Source organism: Perognathus longimembris, chromosome 3 (assembly GCF_023159225.1).
Source record: "Perognathus longimembris pacificus isolate PPM17 chromosome 3, ASM2315922v1, whole genome shotgun sequence".
NCBI classification, from domain to species: Eukaryota; Metazoa; Chordata; class Mammalia; order Rodentia; family Heteromyidae; genus Perognathus; species Perognathus longimembris.
The window spans coordinates 90,756,091-90,776,310 of record NC_063163.1 but is presented as its reverse complement, the minus strand read 5'-3'; the positions used below and the strand labels follow the sequence as shown (position 1 = coordinate 90,776,310).

Genomic DNA, 20,220 nt, shown 5'->3' with positions numbered 1-20,220 from the left:
AAGTGCTTGCTCCTCGAGTTGTCTACTAGATAGCAACTTCAAAGTATTCTGGGGAATTGGTCTCACCATTAAGTCCTCATCAGGCACAGCAGCAGTGCTCACTCAACACATCTGGGCTCAGAAGGCACCTCTAGCCTTATTTTCTGGATTTCCCAAACAAGCTGATCACACCTTTCTTGCTGGAGATCACTCAAAGTCCATGTGTGAATTAGACCCCTACTCCATCACTGGAGCCTTGTGATCTGAGATCAGGAACAAAGGAAGGGCTGGAAATGTGGCTTAGCGGTAGAGTGCTTGCCTAGCATGCATAAAGCCCTGGGTTCAATTCCTCAGTACCACATACACAGAAAAAGCCAGAAGTGGTGCTACGTGGCTCAAAAGTGGTAGAGTCCTAGCCTTGAGCTAAAGAAGCTCAGGAACAGGGCCCAGGCCCTGAGTTCAAGCCCTAGGACGGGCAAAAAAAGAGGAAGGCCAGGCATGGTGATGATGTGCAACTATAATCCCAACATTCACAAGGCTGGGGTAGGAGGGTCACCAAGTTTGAAGCCAACCTAGCCTACGTAGTGAGATTAGTTTTATTAAAAAGAAAAAGTGTTAGGGCAAGAGTTCAAGAAAATTGTCATTAAGAATTGTACCAAAACCTACACTAAGGGAGTTCAGTTTTCCAGTCTCCCCTGATTGTTCTGTTTAATTGCACTTAGACTGCACTAGGTGGGGTGATTCTAGGTTCCCTTCTTTGCTGAATTCCACTGGAAATTCTGGCACGAAGGCATTGGCCAGGCTAGTGAAACCCCAAAAATCAGTGGCTTGAGTGAGAGCAGTTGTCTTTTCCCCATAGCCCAAGCATTAAAATGACTGATCAAGTCAGCTTCCTAGTGCTCAGGGCACAAATACATCTCCGTTTCAGCAGAAGCTTCCACCTGAGACCTGGACAGCTGCCCTGGGCCCCACCTGCCTGTTTGCATTCTTAGGGGAAATGGAGAGGAAGCAGGAGAACCACCCATCCCGTGTTTGAGGGCACAGCAAGGCAGCTGTGTTCATCACTATCCATTTGCTTCCTGCGCGGCGTGTCCAGTCACGGCTGAGAGTTTGTCTCGGGAGAACAGAGCAATGCTTTTTACCGATGGTTCAGTAGAAAATTCGTACGCCATACCATCTGTACTTGGTAGCTGAAACACAAGTGTCAAGATTTCATTCCAACAAGGCACTTTTTAGCCTTGGCATAATGTACATACACATCCTCCAACCACCTACCCTGCACGCCTTCCCGCGTCAGTGACTCACCTTCCCGAGAGCCCCCAGCCCGGCGCGGGGACGGCGGCCGGGCCAGTTCCCTCAGCAGAGCCCTTACTTCCCACCCGCTCCGGCCACTAGTCCGTGCGCGAGCTCGCATGCAGTGCGGCTGCGGGACGCCCTGGTGGCCGGCCCCGCCCACCCGGGGCGCCGGCGACGCGCATACGTCAGGACCGCGCCGGCTGCCCGCGACACTGCCTGAGGCGCTTGCGCGTGAATCAGGACCCTCACCGATGCTGCCCAGCCGCGCCGCCTGGGGCCCTGTCCCTGACCCGGCCATCGTGAGCGGGAGACGCCGGGCCCGCGCGCGACGCTCCGCCTCCCCCCGTGCCGGGGCCCCCGAGTAGGCAGCGGCGCGGGCAGCTAGGCGGGGCCTCAGGCGGGCGAGGCGCCGGCAGCTACGCGGGCAGCTGCGGGGCCGGAGCCTCTCTCGGACGGGGGAGGCGGCGGCGATGCTGTGGCCTCGGCTGGCGGCGGCTGAATGGGTGGCGCTGGCCTGGGAGCTGCTGGGCGCCTCGGTGTTGCTCATTGCCGTGCGCTGGCTGGTGAGGCGACTGGAAAAGCGGCCGCGGGGCCTGGGCGGGAGCGGGACGCCTGCCCCGCCTCCCCACGCGGCTACGGGACCCCTCTCCGGTGAGTCGCGGCAGCGGGTGGCTCCGAGGCCCGCCGGGTCCTTAAGGTCGGCCTCCGCGCCGAAGAGCGCGGCGGACTCCGCCCGACGGGAGGAGCCGGCGTGTCGGTGGGAAGGGGCCTCCTGGCCGCTGTGAGCCCCGCCAGAGAGAGATGGCTTCCTGCGAGGAGGGACATAGGGAAGAGGTGGAGGGGAAGGGGTTGCTCAGTTCTCTGAGGGTTTGAGCGCGGAGCCAAGTGCGGTTACTGGTGCCTGGACAGTCAAGTGCGACTCCAGAGTTTGGGGCCGGAGGAAGTGGAAGAGTGGGTTGCCATTTACTGCTTTGTAGGGGATTGTCCAGTCTGCGAGGAGAGGTGGGAAGTTGTGTGTTGGTGGTTTTAAGTTTGAGGTAACTGACCGGGAAGCAGTCTTGTGTCAGGATGGGGGTGGGGGGAGGGTGTTCATGTGTCATAATGAGTTGAGCTCCTGGCCCCACCTCATAACTGCAGTGAGACTTTTCATCATGCAGCAGGTTGCTCAACTACTGTTGTCCAGCCTGTTTATTAGAAAAATAGGAATAATAACGCTATGTTTTGTGAGAGCTGACTAAATTTGCACACTGTAGGACATGATGTCACTGTGATATTTGTGTCATCTATGTAGAGCTGCTGCGGAGGCAGCCTGTGTCTCAAGCTGGTGTTCCAGGGAATGGTCTGGAGTTTAAAAAAAAAAAAAATTCAGGAGTCAGCCATGCGCTGTTGGTTCAGGCCTGCAATCCTGGCTACTCAAAAGGCTGAGATCATAGGATCACTGTTCGAAGCCCGCCGGGACTAGAAAGTCCATGTGACTCTTAGCTCCAGTTAATCACCAGAAAACTCTAAGAGGCACTGTGGCTCAAAGTGGTAGAGCGCAAGCTTTGAGCAAACAAGTTAATAGATGGCGCCCAGGCCTTGAGTTCAAGCCCATGACCGACCAAGAAAAACAACAGCAACAACAACAAAAAAACACCCCACAAACAGGAGCACTCAACACAGATGACAGATAAATTCTAAGACTAGCTCATGTAGGTTAGCAGCTTTCAGGTTGGTGCTTGCAGTCTTGTGTGTTCATCAGGGGACCATGTTTAATTTACCCTCTTGTTAGAAGGCTGATATCTTCCAGGAAGATAGTTTCCTTAGTACTCTGATAAGATGACATTTTATTAGTAGGAGACAAAACTGATAACCCTCACCTTCGAAATTCAGGACTAAACAGTTTCTTAGGAGTAATTAAAGCCTTAGGTATCATTGGAATTATATGCAACTTATTTAGTGGTGCTGGATATTGAATCCAAGGTCTTGGATGTGGTAAGCAAACACTCTGTCTCTTGAGCTACATTCTCAGCCTTCCTTAAGGATAATTTATTGCTCAAGTATTAGCTTTACAATGGAAGAAACAGTTGCTGGAAAGTCAGGTTCCTTCTGGTATCAAACTGTGGCTGTGGCAAAGGCCAGATGGGATGTGGGTCTGTGGACAGTGAATCCAGCACCCGCCATCATGTTTGACTTTGTCTTCTCGTGTCCCCTTAAGGAGATGTTAGGGTAAATTTTAGTAAGTAAAATACTTATTTATGCATTTATACCATTAACACTATCAAAAACATAATTCAAGACACTGAAAATGGAAGCACTGAATCAGAGCAAGAGTGTGGCACTACAGTAGGCTATAGCACTAAGACACCACAGTTTGCAACATCTTTTTTCCATGTAAGAATTTCTTTTCAATTTCTAGTAGTTTATTTTTTAAGCATTTTAAGTTTGTACAATATTATAAAAATTGTACAAACCAACAACTCGCGAAAAAGCTAGCATTATCAGCAGATAGGGAAATAAATTAAGATACCACTACACATATATTAGGATGACTAAGGTAAAATAGTATTCTTTCCAAAAATTGGCAGAGATGCTGAGGAACAAAATCTTTCTTTTGTTGTGGGTAGGAATGTTAAATAGCGAAACCACCCTGCCTGGCAGCATCTCAAGGAAGTTAGGTCTGCTATACATTCCTGAGCTTTTGTTCCAGAGAAATGAAACTGCTCCACACAAAACTCGTATATGAATATTCAGAACAATCTTATTTGTAATTGCGCAAAACTGGAAACAGCCCAGATACCTTTCAAGTGATGACTGGTTAAGCAGACTGGCATGTTTATACTCTAAGGTGCTCCTTAGCAGGGTTCACTCAACAACCTGGATGGGATTCCAGTGGCTTGATGCTAAATGAGAAAAACCAATGGCATAAGGTCTGAAACTAATTGTGATAGAAAACAAATTAATAGTTACTAGGGTCTGGGGACAGTGGGAGAGATTGGATGTCACTGTAAGGAACAGCAGGAAAGAGATTTTTTTGTGATGGGGCATTTCTGTGCCCTCATGGTGAATACACAAGTCTGTACATGTGATAGCCTGTCAGAAAATCTTACATAAAAAGAATGCCTGTAGATATTGGCTAGGTCCACAGTTTGTTCACTATATTATGTGAGGTTGGTTTCCTGGTTTTGATAATGCACCATAGTTATGTACAACTTACTTTCAGGGGAAGCTGGGTGACAGGCCCATGGGAATGCTGTACACATTTTGCAACCTCTTGTGATTCTACAATTATTTTGAAATAAAAAGTTAAAGAAATTTTGTATACCATTGCCAGAGATTCCCTACATGTTAGTATGCTACATAATCACACAGCACATACAACAAGCAGGAATTAATAATGATGCAATACTAATTGTCGATACTACAGACCTAGTACAATCTCCACATCTCTGTCTGCTTCTGTTTACCAGTCTATCCATGAATCGGTCAATCTACACAAGATTAGTGGTGTTTTACCCACACTTTAGATTTCAGTGCTGCATCACAGCTTTTTATAGGCTCAAGGGCAAGTGAACTGTGGCCCCAACTTGTGAGTAAAAGCTCCTTGGAACACAGTCCTGTTTTCTTGTTTATATGTAATTGATAGCTGTTCTTGAGTGCTGGAATGGCTTCCTGTCTCACAAATTCTCAGGTGCTTCTCTGACCTTTCCGAAAGTGGTTTCCTGATCCCTGATCTCATCGCATTTCCCTTTCTCTGTCTGCTAGACGCAATAATGTATTTTAGTCATTTGCTTCATCCTAAAATACATATAAAATAACTTCAGAATACCTACCCATTCCACTGTGGGAAACAACCACTAGTTTGTGTAATTGTGTACAACACTTTTCTAGAGTCACTTGGGTCAGCTTCCCACCACTCCTCTGTTATTCATTGCAATAGTTAGGTTCATTTGTTTTGGTTTGTGTTACATTTGGGGACCTCCACCATCTTTACTTGCCTCTTGATCATCAAAAAATAAGTCTAAATGCTTACAATCACAAGTGTTATTCCTGTTCCCTACCAGCTTTTTTCCTGGTTCCTTCCTAGTCTAATTTGTAACCAATTCCATGAGTTTCTGTCTTAACTTTGTTTCTGTGTATACACATGAACACAGAGACCTCTGTGTCTTGCAGTATGACTACTAGTAACAGTGTACATTTTTGTTGCTTTTTTTGGTCAGTAATGTGGCCTGAACTCAGAGCCTGTCCTAAACTTTTTTGCTCAAGGTTAGCACTCTACCACTTTGAGCCCCAGTGCCACTTCTGGTTTTCTGAGTAGTTTATTGGAGATAAGAGTCTCACAGACTTTCCTGCCTGGGCTGGCTTCGAACAGTGATCCTGAGATCTTAGTCTCCTGAGTAGCTAGGATTACAGGCGTGAGCCACAGATGTTAGCCACTAGTGCCTGGCCTCTTGTTTTGTTTCTTTAAGACAGAGTGTTATGTGTTGCCCAAGCTGAAACTTACTCTGTAGTCCATATGGCCTCAAACTCTGGACCCTCCTGCCTCAGTCTCTCAAGTACTGAGATTATAGACGTACAGCACCATGCCTGACTTTATGTTTTTATCTTTATTCTGACTTTCTAGCATGCTATTACTCATTCTGAAAGATCAAGAAGCGTCTGTTCTTTGACAACTTAATAGTTGTAATTGACATTTATGGACAATTTATCAGTGTCAGAATCAATAGTACAGACTTCACATGTATCATTTTATCTAATATTCATTATAACCTAAAAGTAGAGCTTTTATGTCCACTTCATAGGTAAGGAATCTGAGGCTTAGAGTTTAAAAAATTGCTGAAGGCCATAGTGATATGACATAATGTTATGTAGTTCTGTTTAGTTTTGCTTGGTTGCTGGGACAAAACCTAACAAAACTACTAGGATAAGTTTGAAAGGTGACTTCAGAGTAAGGACACTGTGTAAAAGGCAGAGTCCTCTGCAAAACTGGGAGCACCCTTTTCATGTCTTCTACTACTGAAGTACACCTCTAGTCCACCAAGTTGATTGTTGCTTTCTTGGACTTAGGTGATGTGACAATGGATGCTGTGTTGGCTAAGTTGAAACTCCTGAATCCAGATGACCTTAGAGAAGAAATTGTCAAAGCTGGATTGAAATGTGGACCCATTACATCAACCACGAGGTTCATTTTTGAGAAGAAATTGGCTCGAGCTTTACTAGAACAAGGTGGAACATTGCCTTTGTGTCTTTCCAGCCACAGTGAAGCAACATCCCCAGCATTCAGCCAGAGTGTACCAAGGGTCTCCACTTGTGCCAGAGGGAATCCAGCTGAACAGACCAAATTTTCTGAAGATAGAGATTTTGGTTACAATGTGGGCTTGAACCCTCCAGAGGAAGAAGCTATACCATCTAAGGCCTGTCTGTTGCCTTTCAGTCCTTCTGTGGGGATTGACACCCACAAGACTGGAGTGACAACCTCTAAGGAGCCAGCCCTGTACTATGGAGTGTGTCCGGTGTATGAGGATGGTCCTATGAGAAGTGGTAATGTGCTCATTCCCTAAACTTAACCATTTGTGACATTTATTACCTTCCTAAATCTTGTAAATCTAAGGAAGAAGTTTTAATATTTGTTACCCGGATACCAATATTTGTTATCTGGATGCATGACTTGAAAATATTGATTAGTTATTTGTAGGCTGTGTGTGTGCGCGCATGCATGCATGCACGTGCCAGTGCTGAGGCTTGAACTCAGGGTCTAAGCTTGTCTCTGAACTTTTTTGCTTAGGGATAGTGCTCTACCACTTGAGCCACAGCTCACCTTCTGGCTTTTTTTGGTGATTAATTGGAAATGAATCTCATGGATTTTCCTGCCTTTGATCCATAGTCCTCAGATCCTCAGTGCCTGGCTTGTTAGCAACTTTGATTAATCATCTCCTTTTTAAATTTATTATAATCTGTGTTTTAGATTAATGACTACAAATGACCAGTGAGTATAGAAATACAGTTTTCAGCATCAAAGAATGATGATTTTAAACAAAACAGCATTGGAAACAATAATGGAAATTGGATGTTCATTGGACTATCAGAAATTGCATACTGTTGAAGCCAGATGCCAGTGGCTCATGCCTGTAATCCTAATCCTAGCTACTCAGGAGGCAGAGATCTGAGGATTGCGGTTCAAAGCCAGCTGTGACAAAGACAGTCTGTGAAACTTTTTTTTTTCTTTTTTAAGTTTGTGGAACTCTTATCTCCAACTAACCACAAAAAGCCGAAAGTGGAACTGTGGCTCAAGTGGTGTAGAATATTAACCTTGAGCAAAAGAAGCACCCAGGCCCTGAGTTCAAGCCCTAGGATTGGAAAAAAAAAATAATAAAATGCATGCTGTTATTATTCTTGTGCTCACATTTGTGGTGAGAATGGGAGATTGGTTAAAAATAATCTGTGCCTTGTGTGGAATGAAATACAGTTGAATGTTTTGTTTTTGTTTTTTTGCCATGCTAGGGATGTAGCCCAGGAACTCATGCATAGTAGACCAGCACTCTGCCACCAAGCCACATCCATCTCTGTTTCAACCATCAGATCCTTTTTTTTTTTTTTTTGGCCAGTCCTGGGCCTTGGACTCAGGGCCAGAGCACTGTCCCTGGCCTCTTCTTGCTCAAGGCTAGCACTCTGCCACTTGAGCTACAGCGCCCCCTCTGGCTGTTTTCCATATATGTGGTGTTGGGGAATCGAACTGAGAGCTTCATGTGTAGGAGGCAAGCACTCTTACCACTAGGCAATACTCCCAGCCCATCATCAGATCCTTTTAAAGAAGAGTCAGTGATGTTGGGAAATGACTATGATACAATTTTTAATCTTTATTACTACAAAAGTAGCCTATTGTAGGAAATGCCCAATTAAGCCAGGTACTATGGCTCACACCTGTCATCTCAGGAAATGGAGACTGAGAAAATCACAAGTCAAGGCAACCCTCGGCAGAAAGTGGGTGAGATCCCATCTTAATCAATAAAGCTAGGCATTGTGGGTGTACCTATGGTCTCTACTATGTAGCAAGTTGTAGGTAGGTGGCCTCAGGCGAATATGTGAGATCCTACCAAAAAGTGACCTAAAAGAAAACAAGGCTGCAGACATAACTTAAGAGGCATAATGCAGAGCCCTGAGTTCAAACCCTAGTACCCCACAAAAGTAAATAAAACCTTTAATGTAGTATAGTATGAAAAGTACATGTGAAGGTTCCTTCTCACCCAACTATTAGTTGTGAGCAATAATCACTTCCTTCCTCACACCTGACCTTCCTGTTTTTAATTTTTATATTTGTAAATATTTATAATATATTTTGATAAGTAAATATATCTTAACTTTTAATATAAACACAGATAACTATATGAATGAATACTGTTTATTTTTTTTGTGTAGGTCCTAGGGCTTGAATCTCAAGACCTGGGCACTGTCCCTGAACTTTTTTACTCAAGAAGTACAGATCCAAGAAAGTGTAATAAAGTATTTGTAAAACTGAAAACTTCCCTCTCTGAAATACATTATAGTCTATCCAAATAAGGAGAGCTAGTGTCTCCATTCACTCAGGAGCTCCAGTTACTCATTTCTAGTTTTCCTTTGTTACTTTTCCTAACTAGAAAGGATCCATGTTTATGAAGACAAAAAAGAAGCATTGCAAGCTGTCAAAATGATTAAAGGGTCCCGATTTAAAGCTTTTCCAACCAGAGAAGATGCTGAGAAATTTGCTAGAGGAATTTGTGATTATTTCCCATCTCCAAGCAAAGCTGTGCCACCGCTCTCTCCTGTGAAGATAGCACCACTCTTTGGCAGTGTTGGGTTGAAAGGTAAGCCATATTATGGTTCACTGTTATCCTGAGTCTTCTTTCCTGGTGTATGGCAACTCCATTTCTCCTTCTGTGAGAGGAATCTGATGTGGCAGAAGGGAAGAGCTGACCCCCTGGCACTGAATAGCCAAAGGGGAAAGGAGCTGAGGTAGATTTAGGGACACAGTGGTAGGTTCAGAGAAGATGCTGGGAGAGGCTGAGTGGGCCTGAAGCTATTTGGGCTCTGAAGCTTACCAGCCAAAATTGAGCATGTCAGGTGGGCCATGGGAACATGGGAAAAGACACTATTGCCCTTTCTGTCTGCTTCCTGGCACTCTTTCTGCTTCCAGCTGGATTTAGGGTACTACTGAGGCTGAAACTGATCTTCATTCCCATCTGAAAAATCTGAGTTTGTCTCCCCTGTTGGAAGCAGAAATCTAACCACATCTGCTTCTCAACTTAGCCAGGGTTCTGTTTGGAGAAGCTTGATCTTGGCTCTAGTGCCCTCTTCCCACACAATTCCCAAGTGGCTGGGTTTAGAGAAAAGGTGCTCTGGCCTGGGTAGCTGATCCTTGGTCAAAGGCTTGTTTGTTTCTTTCCCCTATTCCATTACTTAGCCTTACATGGTCTCCATCTTCCATTTGAGAAAGTTCCCCTGAAAGAAATCAAGTTAAATCATTCTTAGGCATTGTGATTAGACCCATGAAACAGTATTTGGAAGAGTTCCCACTTTGCATGAACACTTGCCTGTTGGAGAGTTCTTGTGATGGCTTCCGATTTCTCATTCACCCAGTTTTATAACTTAGATCTGTCAAGTGTGCCAAGTAATACCTTGTTCATGGAGGCTTTTGGCCATCTGACTCCACTCAGCAATGCCCTTTACCATCTTTACTTCTTACGTCTTATTCCTCAAGAGCCTCTGTGGAGGGCTGGGGATATGGCCTAGTGGCAAGAGTGCCTGCCTCATATACATGAGGCCCTGGGTTCAATTCCCCAGCACCACATATACAGAAAATGGCCAGAAGTGGCGCTGTGGCTCAAGTGGCAGAGTGCTAGCCTTGAGTAAAAAGAAGCCAGGGACAGTGCTCAGGCCCAGAGTCCAAGCCCCAGGACTGGCCCAAAAAAAAAAAAAAGAGCCTCTATAGGAAGGCGTTAGCTGTTAGCACAGCAGAGTGGGTGAGAAGGAGCCATGAAATTAAATGTTCTTGAATTTTGTCTCGATGACAGATGGATTGTGCTTATCTGAACTGGAAACAGTAAACAAAGAGCGAGCAAATAGTTATAAAAACCCCCGTACACAGGACCTCACTGCCAAGCTGAGGAAAGCTGTAGAGAAGGGAGAGGAAGACACCTTTTTGGATCTTATCTGGAGTAACCCCCGATATCTAATTGGTTCCGGGGACAACCCAACCATTGTACAGGTAAGTCTGCCTTCAGCACTATTTGTGCCATGTGGTCACTGTACTGATTATAAAAGACTTTAACAAACATTAAGCTTGGATCATGTGGTCTTTCAGGAAGGATGTAGGTACAATGTCATGCATGTTGCTGCTAGAGAGAATCAGGCTTCCATGTGCCAGCTGACACTAGAGACTCTGGAGAACCCTGTGTTCATGAGGCTGATGTACCCAGATGATGACTCGGGCATGCTGCAGAAGCGTATCCACTACATTGTTGACCTATATTTGAACACTCCTGACAAAGTGGTGAGTATTTCCTCTTGAATCTCAAAGCTCAAAGTGTGTGTTCTCAACGTGTATGTTACTTATATACCCAGGTCAGTATGCAAGGGATGTGGGAGATTGATATGGAGGTTCAGAGAACTAAAAATAGACCTACCTTATGACCTCATCCTACCAATATTGTGCACATATACAGAGGAGTGTAAATTATTCTACCTTCATGCCCTTGCTAAAGGGCATGTAATAGCCTGACAGTGGAATCAGGCCAATGTGCTCAACAATAAATTGAATGGATAAAGAAAATACTGTGTATAAATTACCACGGAATATTATATAGCCATAGAGAAAAAAATGAAGTCATATCTTTGTAGGGAAATGGATGGAATTAGAGAATAGCATATTGAATGAGATAAGCCAAGCTCAAAAGGCCAAATACCCTGTTTTCACATATATGTGAAAGACCTAAAAGACATATTCGTGGACATGGACATGTGTATGTACCTGAATACATAAACATATATGTGTTTGTATAAGTATATATACACAAAATATGACTTTTAACTATGGGACTGTATAGGAAAATTAGGGGAAGGGGTACGAGAGAAAGAAATTTGGAGGGTGAATAACTGAAATATAGCACAACTATGTATGTGTAATGTAACCTAACTGTATAAAGATGGGCATAAGGAACCTCAATTTAAGCTGTTGATCAACTGGAGATTTGGAGGGCAGAGGAAGAAAAAGCAATAGAGAAAGAAGATTCTTCTGAGCAAAATATATACATGCACTCTACCATTGAGCCACAGCTCCACCTCTGTGTTTTTGTTGGTGGCTAATTGGAGTGCAGTTGATGGGGCTACGTGTGTGTGTGTGTGTGTGTGTGTGTGTGTGTGTGTGTGTGTGTGTGTGTGTGTAAATGTCACAGTGACATCCTCCTTATACAACTACTTTATGGTAATTTATTATATCTGTCCTGGGGCTTGTGTGTGTGTGTGTAAATGTCACAATGACATCCTCCTTATACAACTAGTTTATGGTAATTTATTGTATTTGTCCTGGGGCTTGAACTCAGGACCTAGGCACTGTCCCTGAGCTGCTTTCACTCAAGGCTAACACTCTACCACTCGAGCCACAGCACCACGTCTAGTTTATTCTGTTTATGTGATACTGGGGAATGATAACCAGGGCTTTATTGTGCTAGGCAAGCATTCTACCATTAAGCCACATTCCCAGCCCCAGGGTCTCCATCTTTGTGTTCATCCTGAGCATACTTGTAGAATCAGGTCCAGTCCCTCTGTCTAGCTTGTTACTTGTCACTCAGATGTTTTCTCAGTATTTGACCACTGTCTCTGCCCAGTCCAGGTTGTCATTTTTGTCTCTAGTCATGGCAGAGGCCCAGGAAAGGGTCAGACCAAGAGCTGAGCTGTCAGGAAGCCTGCTGTAGGCCATTTTGGATGAAAGATTTTCTCCTCCAGATTGCAGAGCTGTAAGGAAGATTCCAATGAACTCTTATGCATTGTTAAGGAAATTATAGAGCTCAGACAGTTGCCAGATAAGATCAACTTAAAGGTCAACACCTTTTTTCATGCCAGGTAAAAATAAGTAGAAAACAGAACAATAAGATGTCACTATCACTGGCAAACTATCAATTTCTTAATATTAATAATGATGTTAACTAGTGCAGGACAGTCATGTCCAGACCTCCCCAGTATGTGGAGACCCTCATTGCTCCCCTGCCCAGTGTCCATCACAGCCACCTGCGCAGACTTAGTTCATTCCATATGGGAGTGAAGATGGAATCCTGGAACTTACCGGTGATATGAGCAGTGTCATGTGATCTTTCTTTTTAGAGACCTTTTCTCTTAAGTAGTGATTTTCACCTTAGAGCAACTATATTACAAAGTTGAGTAATTGTGCTTCTGTACTTTTTTTCAGGGCTATGATACCCCATTGCATTTTGCTTGTAAATTTGGAAATGTAGATGTGGTCAATGTGCTTTCTTCACATCCTTTGATTGCGAAAAACCCAAGGAATAAATATGGTAAAACACCTGAAGATGTAAGTAATCATTAAACTGTAATTAGTATCTGTTGCAAATGAAAATATGTAAGTTTGTAGTCTATGGGCACAACTACAGTGAAGTCACAGTTAAATCAGGATGAGTTATATTTTCTTTTAAGCACATTTAGATTCCTGAGTAGTGAGAAAGATGTTCTTCATAAAGGCAGTGCATCTCTAGAACCATGATAGAATGAGCTGACATAGTCTGCCAGTTGTTTTTTATGGTTTTTGTTTTTGTCTGTCATAGGGCTTGACCTAAGGGCCTGGGTGCTGTTCCTGAGCGCTCTCTGCTCCAGGCTAGTGTGCTACCACTCTGAGCCACAACACCACTTGCAACCACCCTGAACCACAGCACCACTTGCTACCACCCTGAGCCACAGCACCACTTCCATGGTCTGCCAGTTTTCCTTTTTTTTTTTTTTTTGTCAGTGCTGGGGCTTGGAACTCAGGGCCTGAGCACTGCCCCTGGCTTCTTTTTGCTCAAGGCTAGCACTCTGCCACTGAGCCACAGCACCCCTTCTGACTTTTTCTATGTATGTGGTGCTGGGGAATCAAACCCAGGGCTTCATGTATACGAGGTCCAGCTCCAGTCTTATTTTCTTGACCTAACACTCAACTTGTTCTGACTACCTGTTCTGCCCATTGTTATGTTTCCCCCTCTAAACATGTTAGCAGTCAGTTCAGAGAGAACAGAGGTAGTAATGAGGTGGTGGAAATGGAGGTGGGTGGAGGGCGGGAGGAGAGGTGTGATAAGGAGCATGGTTATGGTTATTGTGATGATATCGTGAAGATAGTGGTATTGATGATTATGATGATGATGGTGGTGGTGGTGATAGTAATGATTGTGAAGATGGTAAAGATGATGATTGGTGGTAGTGGTGATGGATGTGTGCCCTCACACATCTCCCATGATCCATACAGACCTCGTAAAGCAGTCTTCTTCATGATCTTTACCAGTTGAACAAAATGTGCTGTGCTGAATCTTATGCCTGTGAAGTAGGAAAAGGGACCAATAAGAATACTGTACTACTAAATGACCTGGACCAACAAGTCTTAGAAATGAAACCCAAGCCTGGGAATATGGCTTAGTGGTAGAGTGCTTTCCTATCATACGTGAAGTTCTGGGTTCGATTCCTCAGTACCACATAAACAGGAAAAGCTGAAGTGGCACTGCAGTGCAAGTGGTACAGTGCTAGCCTTGAGCAAAAGAAGCTCAGGGACAGAGCCTGAGTTCAAGCCCCAGAACTGGCAAAAAAAAAAAAAAAAAGAAAAGAAAAGAAAAAATAAAAGCAACAAAATCCAGAGGACCTTCTATCTAGTAGTGCCTCCCCACACTCTTTGCTATTATTACATCAGGTATGCCCATCCTCTGTAGAAAATGCAGAATATGTATTTTTACAAGAATACATCCTTCAAGCCGTGTGAAACCGTAGCCTCTATTGTTGATAATCCTCTTGTATCCGCTTCCTGTTATCACTGTAGCTCATCTGAGTACACTGGATACTGTGTATACTGGTATTAGAACTAGGGAAGTGAAAGGGAATATCAAAATCAAGAGACAAATGATAAAAAGACAAAAGCAATACTTGCAAAACTATTTGGTGTAAACCAACTGAACAAGTCATGGGGGAGAGGGCAAGGGGAAAGGGAGAGGGAGGAATGAGGGAGGAGGTAACAAACAGTACAAGAAATGTACCCAAGGCCTAACGTATGAAACTGTAACCTCTCTGTACATCACTTTGACAATAAATAAGAAAAAAAATACATCCTCACTACTCAGGAGGCTGAGATCTAAGGATCATGGTTTGAATCCAGCCCAGGCAGAAAAGTCCCTGTGAGACTCTTATCTCCAATTAACCCAGAATTAACTCCAGAGTTAATTAACTGTTAACTCCAATTAAAGCAGAAGTGGAGCAAAAGATCTCAGGGACAGCACCTCTGCTCTAAGTTCAAGCCCTACAGCTAACAGAAAAAAAATTACAGTTCACTAACAGTTTTACAACTGAGAAATTACCATTATTTTACATACATACATACGTATGTGTGTGTGTGTGTATATATATATATATATATATATATACACACACACACATATATATATTAAAATCTTAAGGACAGCTCCCCGATTCTGAGTTAAAGCTCTAGTACTATCACACACAAAACAGCACAAAAAAACTTTTTCCCTCTCTCCTTTCCCTGTCCTCCTCCTTCCTACCCTCTCTCCTTTCTCCCTTTAGTGCTAAGGATTGAAGCCAGGGCCTCACATGTGATAGGCTAGCAGTCTACCACTGCCTGCTATACCCTCTGCCCAGCTCATGACATTTTTAAAGCATTTGACCTCCACTCATGAATGACTTTAAATACATAGTTTTCACTCAGAGTTTTTATTTCTCTCACAGCTGGTAATTTTGCAGTTCATTTCTTTCCTTTGAAGGCTGTTTACCTCTTCTAACAAAATATTTTGTGTTTTATGTATATGCCTTGAATTTAGGGTCCTCAATCCTACTTTGTTTTCTTTCTCACAGCTGACACTGTAACACTTGAGCCAAGCCTCCAGTCCAGCATTTTGCTGGTTAGAGATACAGAGTCTCTGATTTTTCTGCTTGGCTAGCTTTGAACCTCAGTCCTCCAGGTCTCATCATCCTGAGTAGCAAGGATTATGGGCATGTGCAACACATGCTTGGCTTAACAGAAATAGGTGTATTGCTAACAGTTTTCTAAGGGCTCAGAATTTTTTTTCTTTGCCAGTCCTGGGGCTTGAACTCAGGGCCTTAGCACTGTCCCTGGCTTCTTTTTGCTCAAGACTAGTAATCTGCCACTTGAGCCACAGTGCCACTTCTGGCTTTTTCTCTATATGTGGTGCTAAGGAATTGAAACCAGAGCTTCATGAATATGAGGCAAGCACTCTACCACTAGGTCATATTCCCAGCCCCAAAACTATTGCTTTTATTTCACATGAGGAGTAGCTCTACCTCAACCCAGTATATATGGAGGATGGGCTTATATATGCTCATGTTCCCATGCTCACACTAGATGGCGCAATTGCATTTTTAAGAAAACTATTTTCCTGGGCTGGGGATATGGCCTAGTGGCAAGAGTGCTTGCCTCATATACATGAGGCCCTGGGTTCAATTCCTCAGCACCACATATACAGAAAACTGCCAAAAGTGGCGCTATGGCTCAAGTGTCAGAGAGCTAGCCTTGAGCAAAAAGAAGCCAGGGACAGTGCTCAGGCCCTGAGTACAAGCCCCAGGACTGGCCAAAAAAAAAAGAAAAAGAAAACTATTTTCCTTTCCTCGTCTGTTCTCCTACCCTGTTCCCTTAAACCTTTCTTTTTTCTTCTTTTTTTTTGCCAGTCCTAAGGCTTGAACTCAGGGCCTGAGCACTGTCCCTGGCTTCCTTCTGCTCAAGGCTAGCATTCTCCCACTTGAGCCACAGCGCCCCTTGGGCTTTTTCTGTTTATGTGGTACTGAGGGATCGAACCCAGGGCTTCATGCATGGTAGGAAAGCACTCTGCTGCTAAGCCACATTCCCAGCCTCCTTTTTTTCCTTCTTTAAAAAAAAGAAATGTGAGCTTTATGGAATCTTTAGAATTAAGACACCATCATATTTCAAATGTCATCTTATTGATAAGAAAATGTTGCAATTTAGAATGTTCACTTACTCTGTTTCACTTAACCAGGTAATTTGTGAAAGAAGCAAAAGCCAGTCTGTAGAATTAAAAGAGAAGATTAGAGAATGTTTAAAGGGTAAGTTGGTACTTGATTTATCTGTGGAATTTCACACCATCCTAACAGAAAAATGCCTTCAAATGTCCATTAGCATTTCCTTTCTTTTTTGTTGATTGTGAAACTTGAACTCAGGCTCTAGGTGCTGTTCCTGAGTTCTTTTTGCTCAAGGCTAGGGCTCTACCACTTTGAGCCACAGATCCACTTCCTGTTTACTGGAGGTTAGTTGGAGATATGATTCTCATAGGACTCTGCCCAGGATGGATTTGAACCACAGTGCTCAGGTCTTAGCTTTCTGAGTCCACTAGGATTACAGGTATAAACTACCAGCGCCCAGCAGCATTTCTTTGTGGAGATTGTTAGGTAGTAATTCTATCCTACCCGATAAGGCTTTTCCTGTTTGTGACCATAAAACATGACCATCCCTAAGATCTAAAATGTGATACTTATTTATTACCCTTAAGTAGTTGTATAAAGGGATTTCAATTCAACATGTTAGTGAGTGCAGTGTGTATTGATCGGTGTCACAACTTTCATCATTCTCCTACCCATCCCCTCAATTTGCCTAATTCCATTTTCACATATACATTGAATATTATGACTGTATTCACCTGCCCTTTATTCTGTCCGTTTGTCTACCTCACGTGGTACTTCTTCATTTCCTGCTATCTTTTTTTTGGTTTTTTTTTGCCAGTCTTGGGCTTGGACTCAGGGCCTGAGCACTGTCCCTGACTTCTTTTTGCTCAAGGCTAGCACTCTGCCACTTGAGCCACAGCGCCGCTTCTGGCCATTTTCTGTATATGTGGTGCTGGGGAATCGAACCTAGGGCCTTGTGTATCCGAGGCAGGCACTCTTGCTACTAGGCCATATTCCCAGCCCTCCTGCTATCTTTTGTACTTGCTTCTTGCTAAAGATCCTGTGGGAAAACAGGAGGTGAGTCAACATCTGTTGGCTTCAACATGCCTCTGTTGGGTTCTAGTCTTTGACACCAGAGAATATGCTGTAGCATTGGTCATAATGCTGCATACTGCCTGCACCTAACAGATCCACATTTGCATAAAAAAGGGAAACATGCCTACAGTATTAGAGAAAATTAGATTTTTTTTTTTTAAGCCAGGCATTGGGCTGAGATGTAGCCCACTGCAAAGTACTTGCCTAGCAAGTGCAATGTTTGATCCCCATTACAAAAAAAAACTCCTAAGAAGTCTATTTTGCCAGGCAGTTAGTGGCTCACACATACAATTCAAGAGGTTGAGGTCTGAGGATCACAGTTTAAAGCCAGCCTAAGCAGGAGAGTCTATGAGACTCTTCTCTCCAATTTACTACCAGGAAACCAAAAGTGGGACCATGGCTTAAAGTACTAGCTTGAGTGAAAGAATTCAGGGACAGTGCCTAGGCCCTGAGTTCAAGCCCCACAACTGACAAAATAAAAAGCCAGATGTAAAACCACATTAGGAGGAGTGGAGTGCTAGAGTGTCTGCCTAGCAAGTGCAAAGCCCAGTTCTAAAGAAAAAATAAAACACTAAGGGAACATTGTAGCTACATACACCCCAGCTCTTTAGGGATAGGTTCCTAAGAGTTCTGGGTTTAGTTTAGTGGAGGCGCTTGTGTTTAGCATACTTTAGCATAAACACAGTGCCTTGGATTCAGTCCTCAGCAACCAAAAAAGAACAAAATTTAAACCACAAAAATGTCCTTTAAAGAGAGTCCTTGCCCACATTTCCTGTGTGAGGCAGGAATGTTTCCTCCTTTCATTGTTTTCATTTCTCCCTACTTTATCCTGTTATACTAAAATCCTTAACTGGCATCAGTGCCTCATGCCTGTAATCCTAGCTAGTCAGGAGACAGAACTCTGAAAATCAAGCAGATTCATAAGGCTTTTATCTCTAGTTAACCAGTAAAAGACAAAACTGCCTTTAGCTTTAGCTTCAGCTTCATTTATGACTCAAGTGGTAGAGTACCAGCTGTGAGCAGAAAAACAGGGTAAAAGTTCAAGCCCCAGTACTGGCACAAAAAAATGAATAATTAAATCTTTGCTTTAAGAAAAAAGAAAACAAGGTACCAGTGGCTCATGCCTGTAATCTTAGATATTCAGTAGGCTGAGATCTGAGCTCAGGGTTTAGCTAGCTGGGGCAGGAAAGTCTGTAAGACTCTCCTTTCCAGTTAAAAAAGCCAGAAAGTCAGGGGGCTGGGGATATGGCCAAGTGGCAAGAGTGTTTGCCTCATATACATGAAGCCCTGGGTTCGATTCCCCAGCACCACATATACAGAAAATGGCCAGACGTGGCACTGTGACTCAAGTGGCAGAGTGCTAGCCTTGAGCAAAAAGAAGCCAGGGACAGTGCTCAGGCCCTGAGTCCAAGGCCCAGGACTGGCAAAAAAAAAAAAAAAGCCAGAAAGTCCATGGTACTCTTACCTCCAGTTAACCACCAGAAAACTGGAAGTGGAGCTGTGGCTCAAAGTAGTAGTTTAGGGATAACCCTCAGGTCCTGAGCAAAAGAAAAACTTTTCTTAAAGGACTTGAATATGGAAAAAAAAAAAAAAAAGTAAATGTGGATAATTAATTACAGGTGAAATTTGCCATGTAGTTTATATTCATAAATCACTAAAGGAAAGGGGAAAAGAAGGTACTACCTGTAACATTTCTTCCATGTAAGTGATATATCCCAGTTTTAGACCCTGACTTGTGGAATATAGTAAATCAGTTACTACAATCTTTAGTAAACACTACAATGAATGTAGAATAGAAAAATGAAAGTTACAAAAACTATTACAAGCTGGGTAGTGATGCATCACACCTATAATCCTAGCTACTCGGGAGACTGAGTTCTGAAGATCACAGTTCAAAGCCAGCCCATACAGGAGAATCCATGAACCTATTATCCCCAATTAACCATCAAAAAGCTGGAAGTAGAGCTGTGGCTCAAGTAGCAGAGTACTGGTCTTGATCAGTAAAAGTTCAGAGATAGAGTCCAGGTTCCGAGTTCAAACCTCATGACTGGCACAAGCATTAAAAAAAGGGGGGGGGGGGCTGGGGGTATGGCCTAGTGGCAAAAGTGCTTGCTTGCCTCATATACATGAGGCCCTGGGTTCAATTCCCCAGCACCACATATACAGAAAATGGCCAGAAGTGGCACTGTGGCTGGAGTGGCAGAGTGCTAGCCTTGAGCAAAAAGAAGCCAGGGACAGTGCTCAGGCCCTGAGTCCAAGCCCCAGGACTGGCCAAAAAAACAAAACAAAAAACAAAAAAAAACTATAAGCATTTAAGTTTTAAAGTTCTCAGGCACTTTGGGTGGCATGGCAAGCAAGTGCTCCTGCAAGCCCTTTCCTGCAGGCACTGAGCATAAAAAGCATATTCCACAGGACTAGGAGACTGAGGCAAGAAGAGGAAGATGTGACCTCATTGTAACTCTTTAAATTGTTGCTATTGATAATCTCCGCACCCATCCTCTGAGCCCCAGCTTCCTGGAGTGGCTGATGCTCTCCTCCCTTTCCTTTTCTTGAAGTGAGGCTCACTAAAAATGTATACCAAATTAAGCTGGCCTTTGCTGTGGTCTTTGCCCCAGAGCTTACTGACCACCTGGTTCTTTACACCATTATTTTTACCACTGTTCACCCATACCCTCATTCACTCTAGGTGATAAGGAGCCTGTGGTTCACACATGTCTCCTCCCT

At 43.7% G+C, this 20,220-nt stretch overlaps 2 protein-coding genes across 2 annotated transcripts in view; both read left to right on the top strand.

The window, feature by feature from the left end:
* Golga3 (golgin A3) overlaps positions 1 to 9,238 on the top strand; it is a 55,334-nt gene extending 46,096 nt beyond the window's left edge. The window contains exon 25 of the transcript XR_007210489.1: positions 9,229 to 9,238. The gene's annotated coding sequence lies outside the window, so the exon portion shown is untranslated. The remainder of the gene's footprint in view (positions 1 to 9,228) is intronic.
* Ankle2 (ankyrin repeat and LEM domain containing 2) overlaps positions 1,529 to 20,220 on the top strand; it is a 30,782-nt gene continuing 12,090 nt past the window's right edge. Inside the window, exons 1-7 of the mRNA XM_048343214.1 lie at positions 1,529 to 1,926; positions 6,322 to 6,795; positions 8,889 to 9,095; positions 10,302 to 10,495; positions 10,592 to 10,780; positions 12,692 to 12,814; positions 16,500 to 16,566. Of these exons, the coding sequence (XP_048199171.1) occupies positions 1,746 to 1,926; positions 6,322 to 6,795; positions 8,889 to 9,095; positions 10,302 to 10,495; positions 10,592 to 10,780; positions 12,692 to 12,814; positions 16,500 to 16,566 (1,435 nt within the window). The 5' untranslated portion in view covers positions 1,529 to 1,745. The remainder of the gene's footprint in view (positions 1,927 to 6,321; positions 6,796 to 8,888; positions 9,096 to 10,301; positions 10,496 to 10,591; positions 10,781 to 12,691; positions 12,815 to 16,499; positions 16,567 to 20,220) is intronic.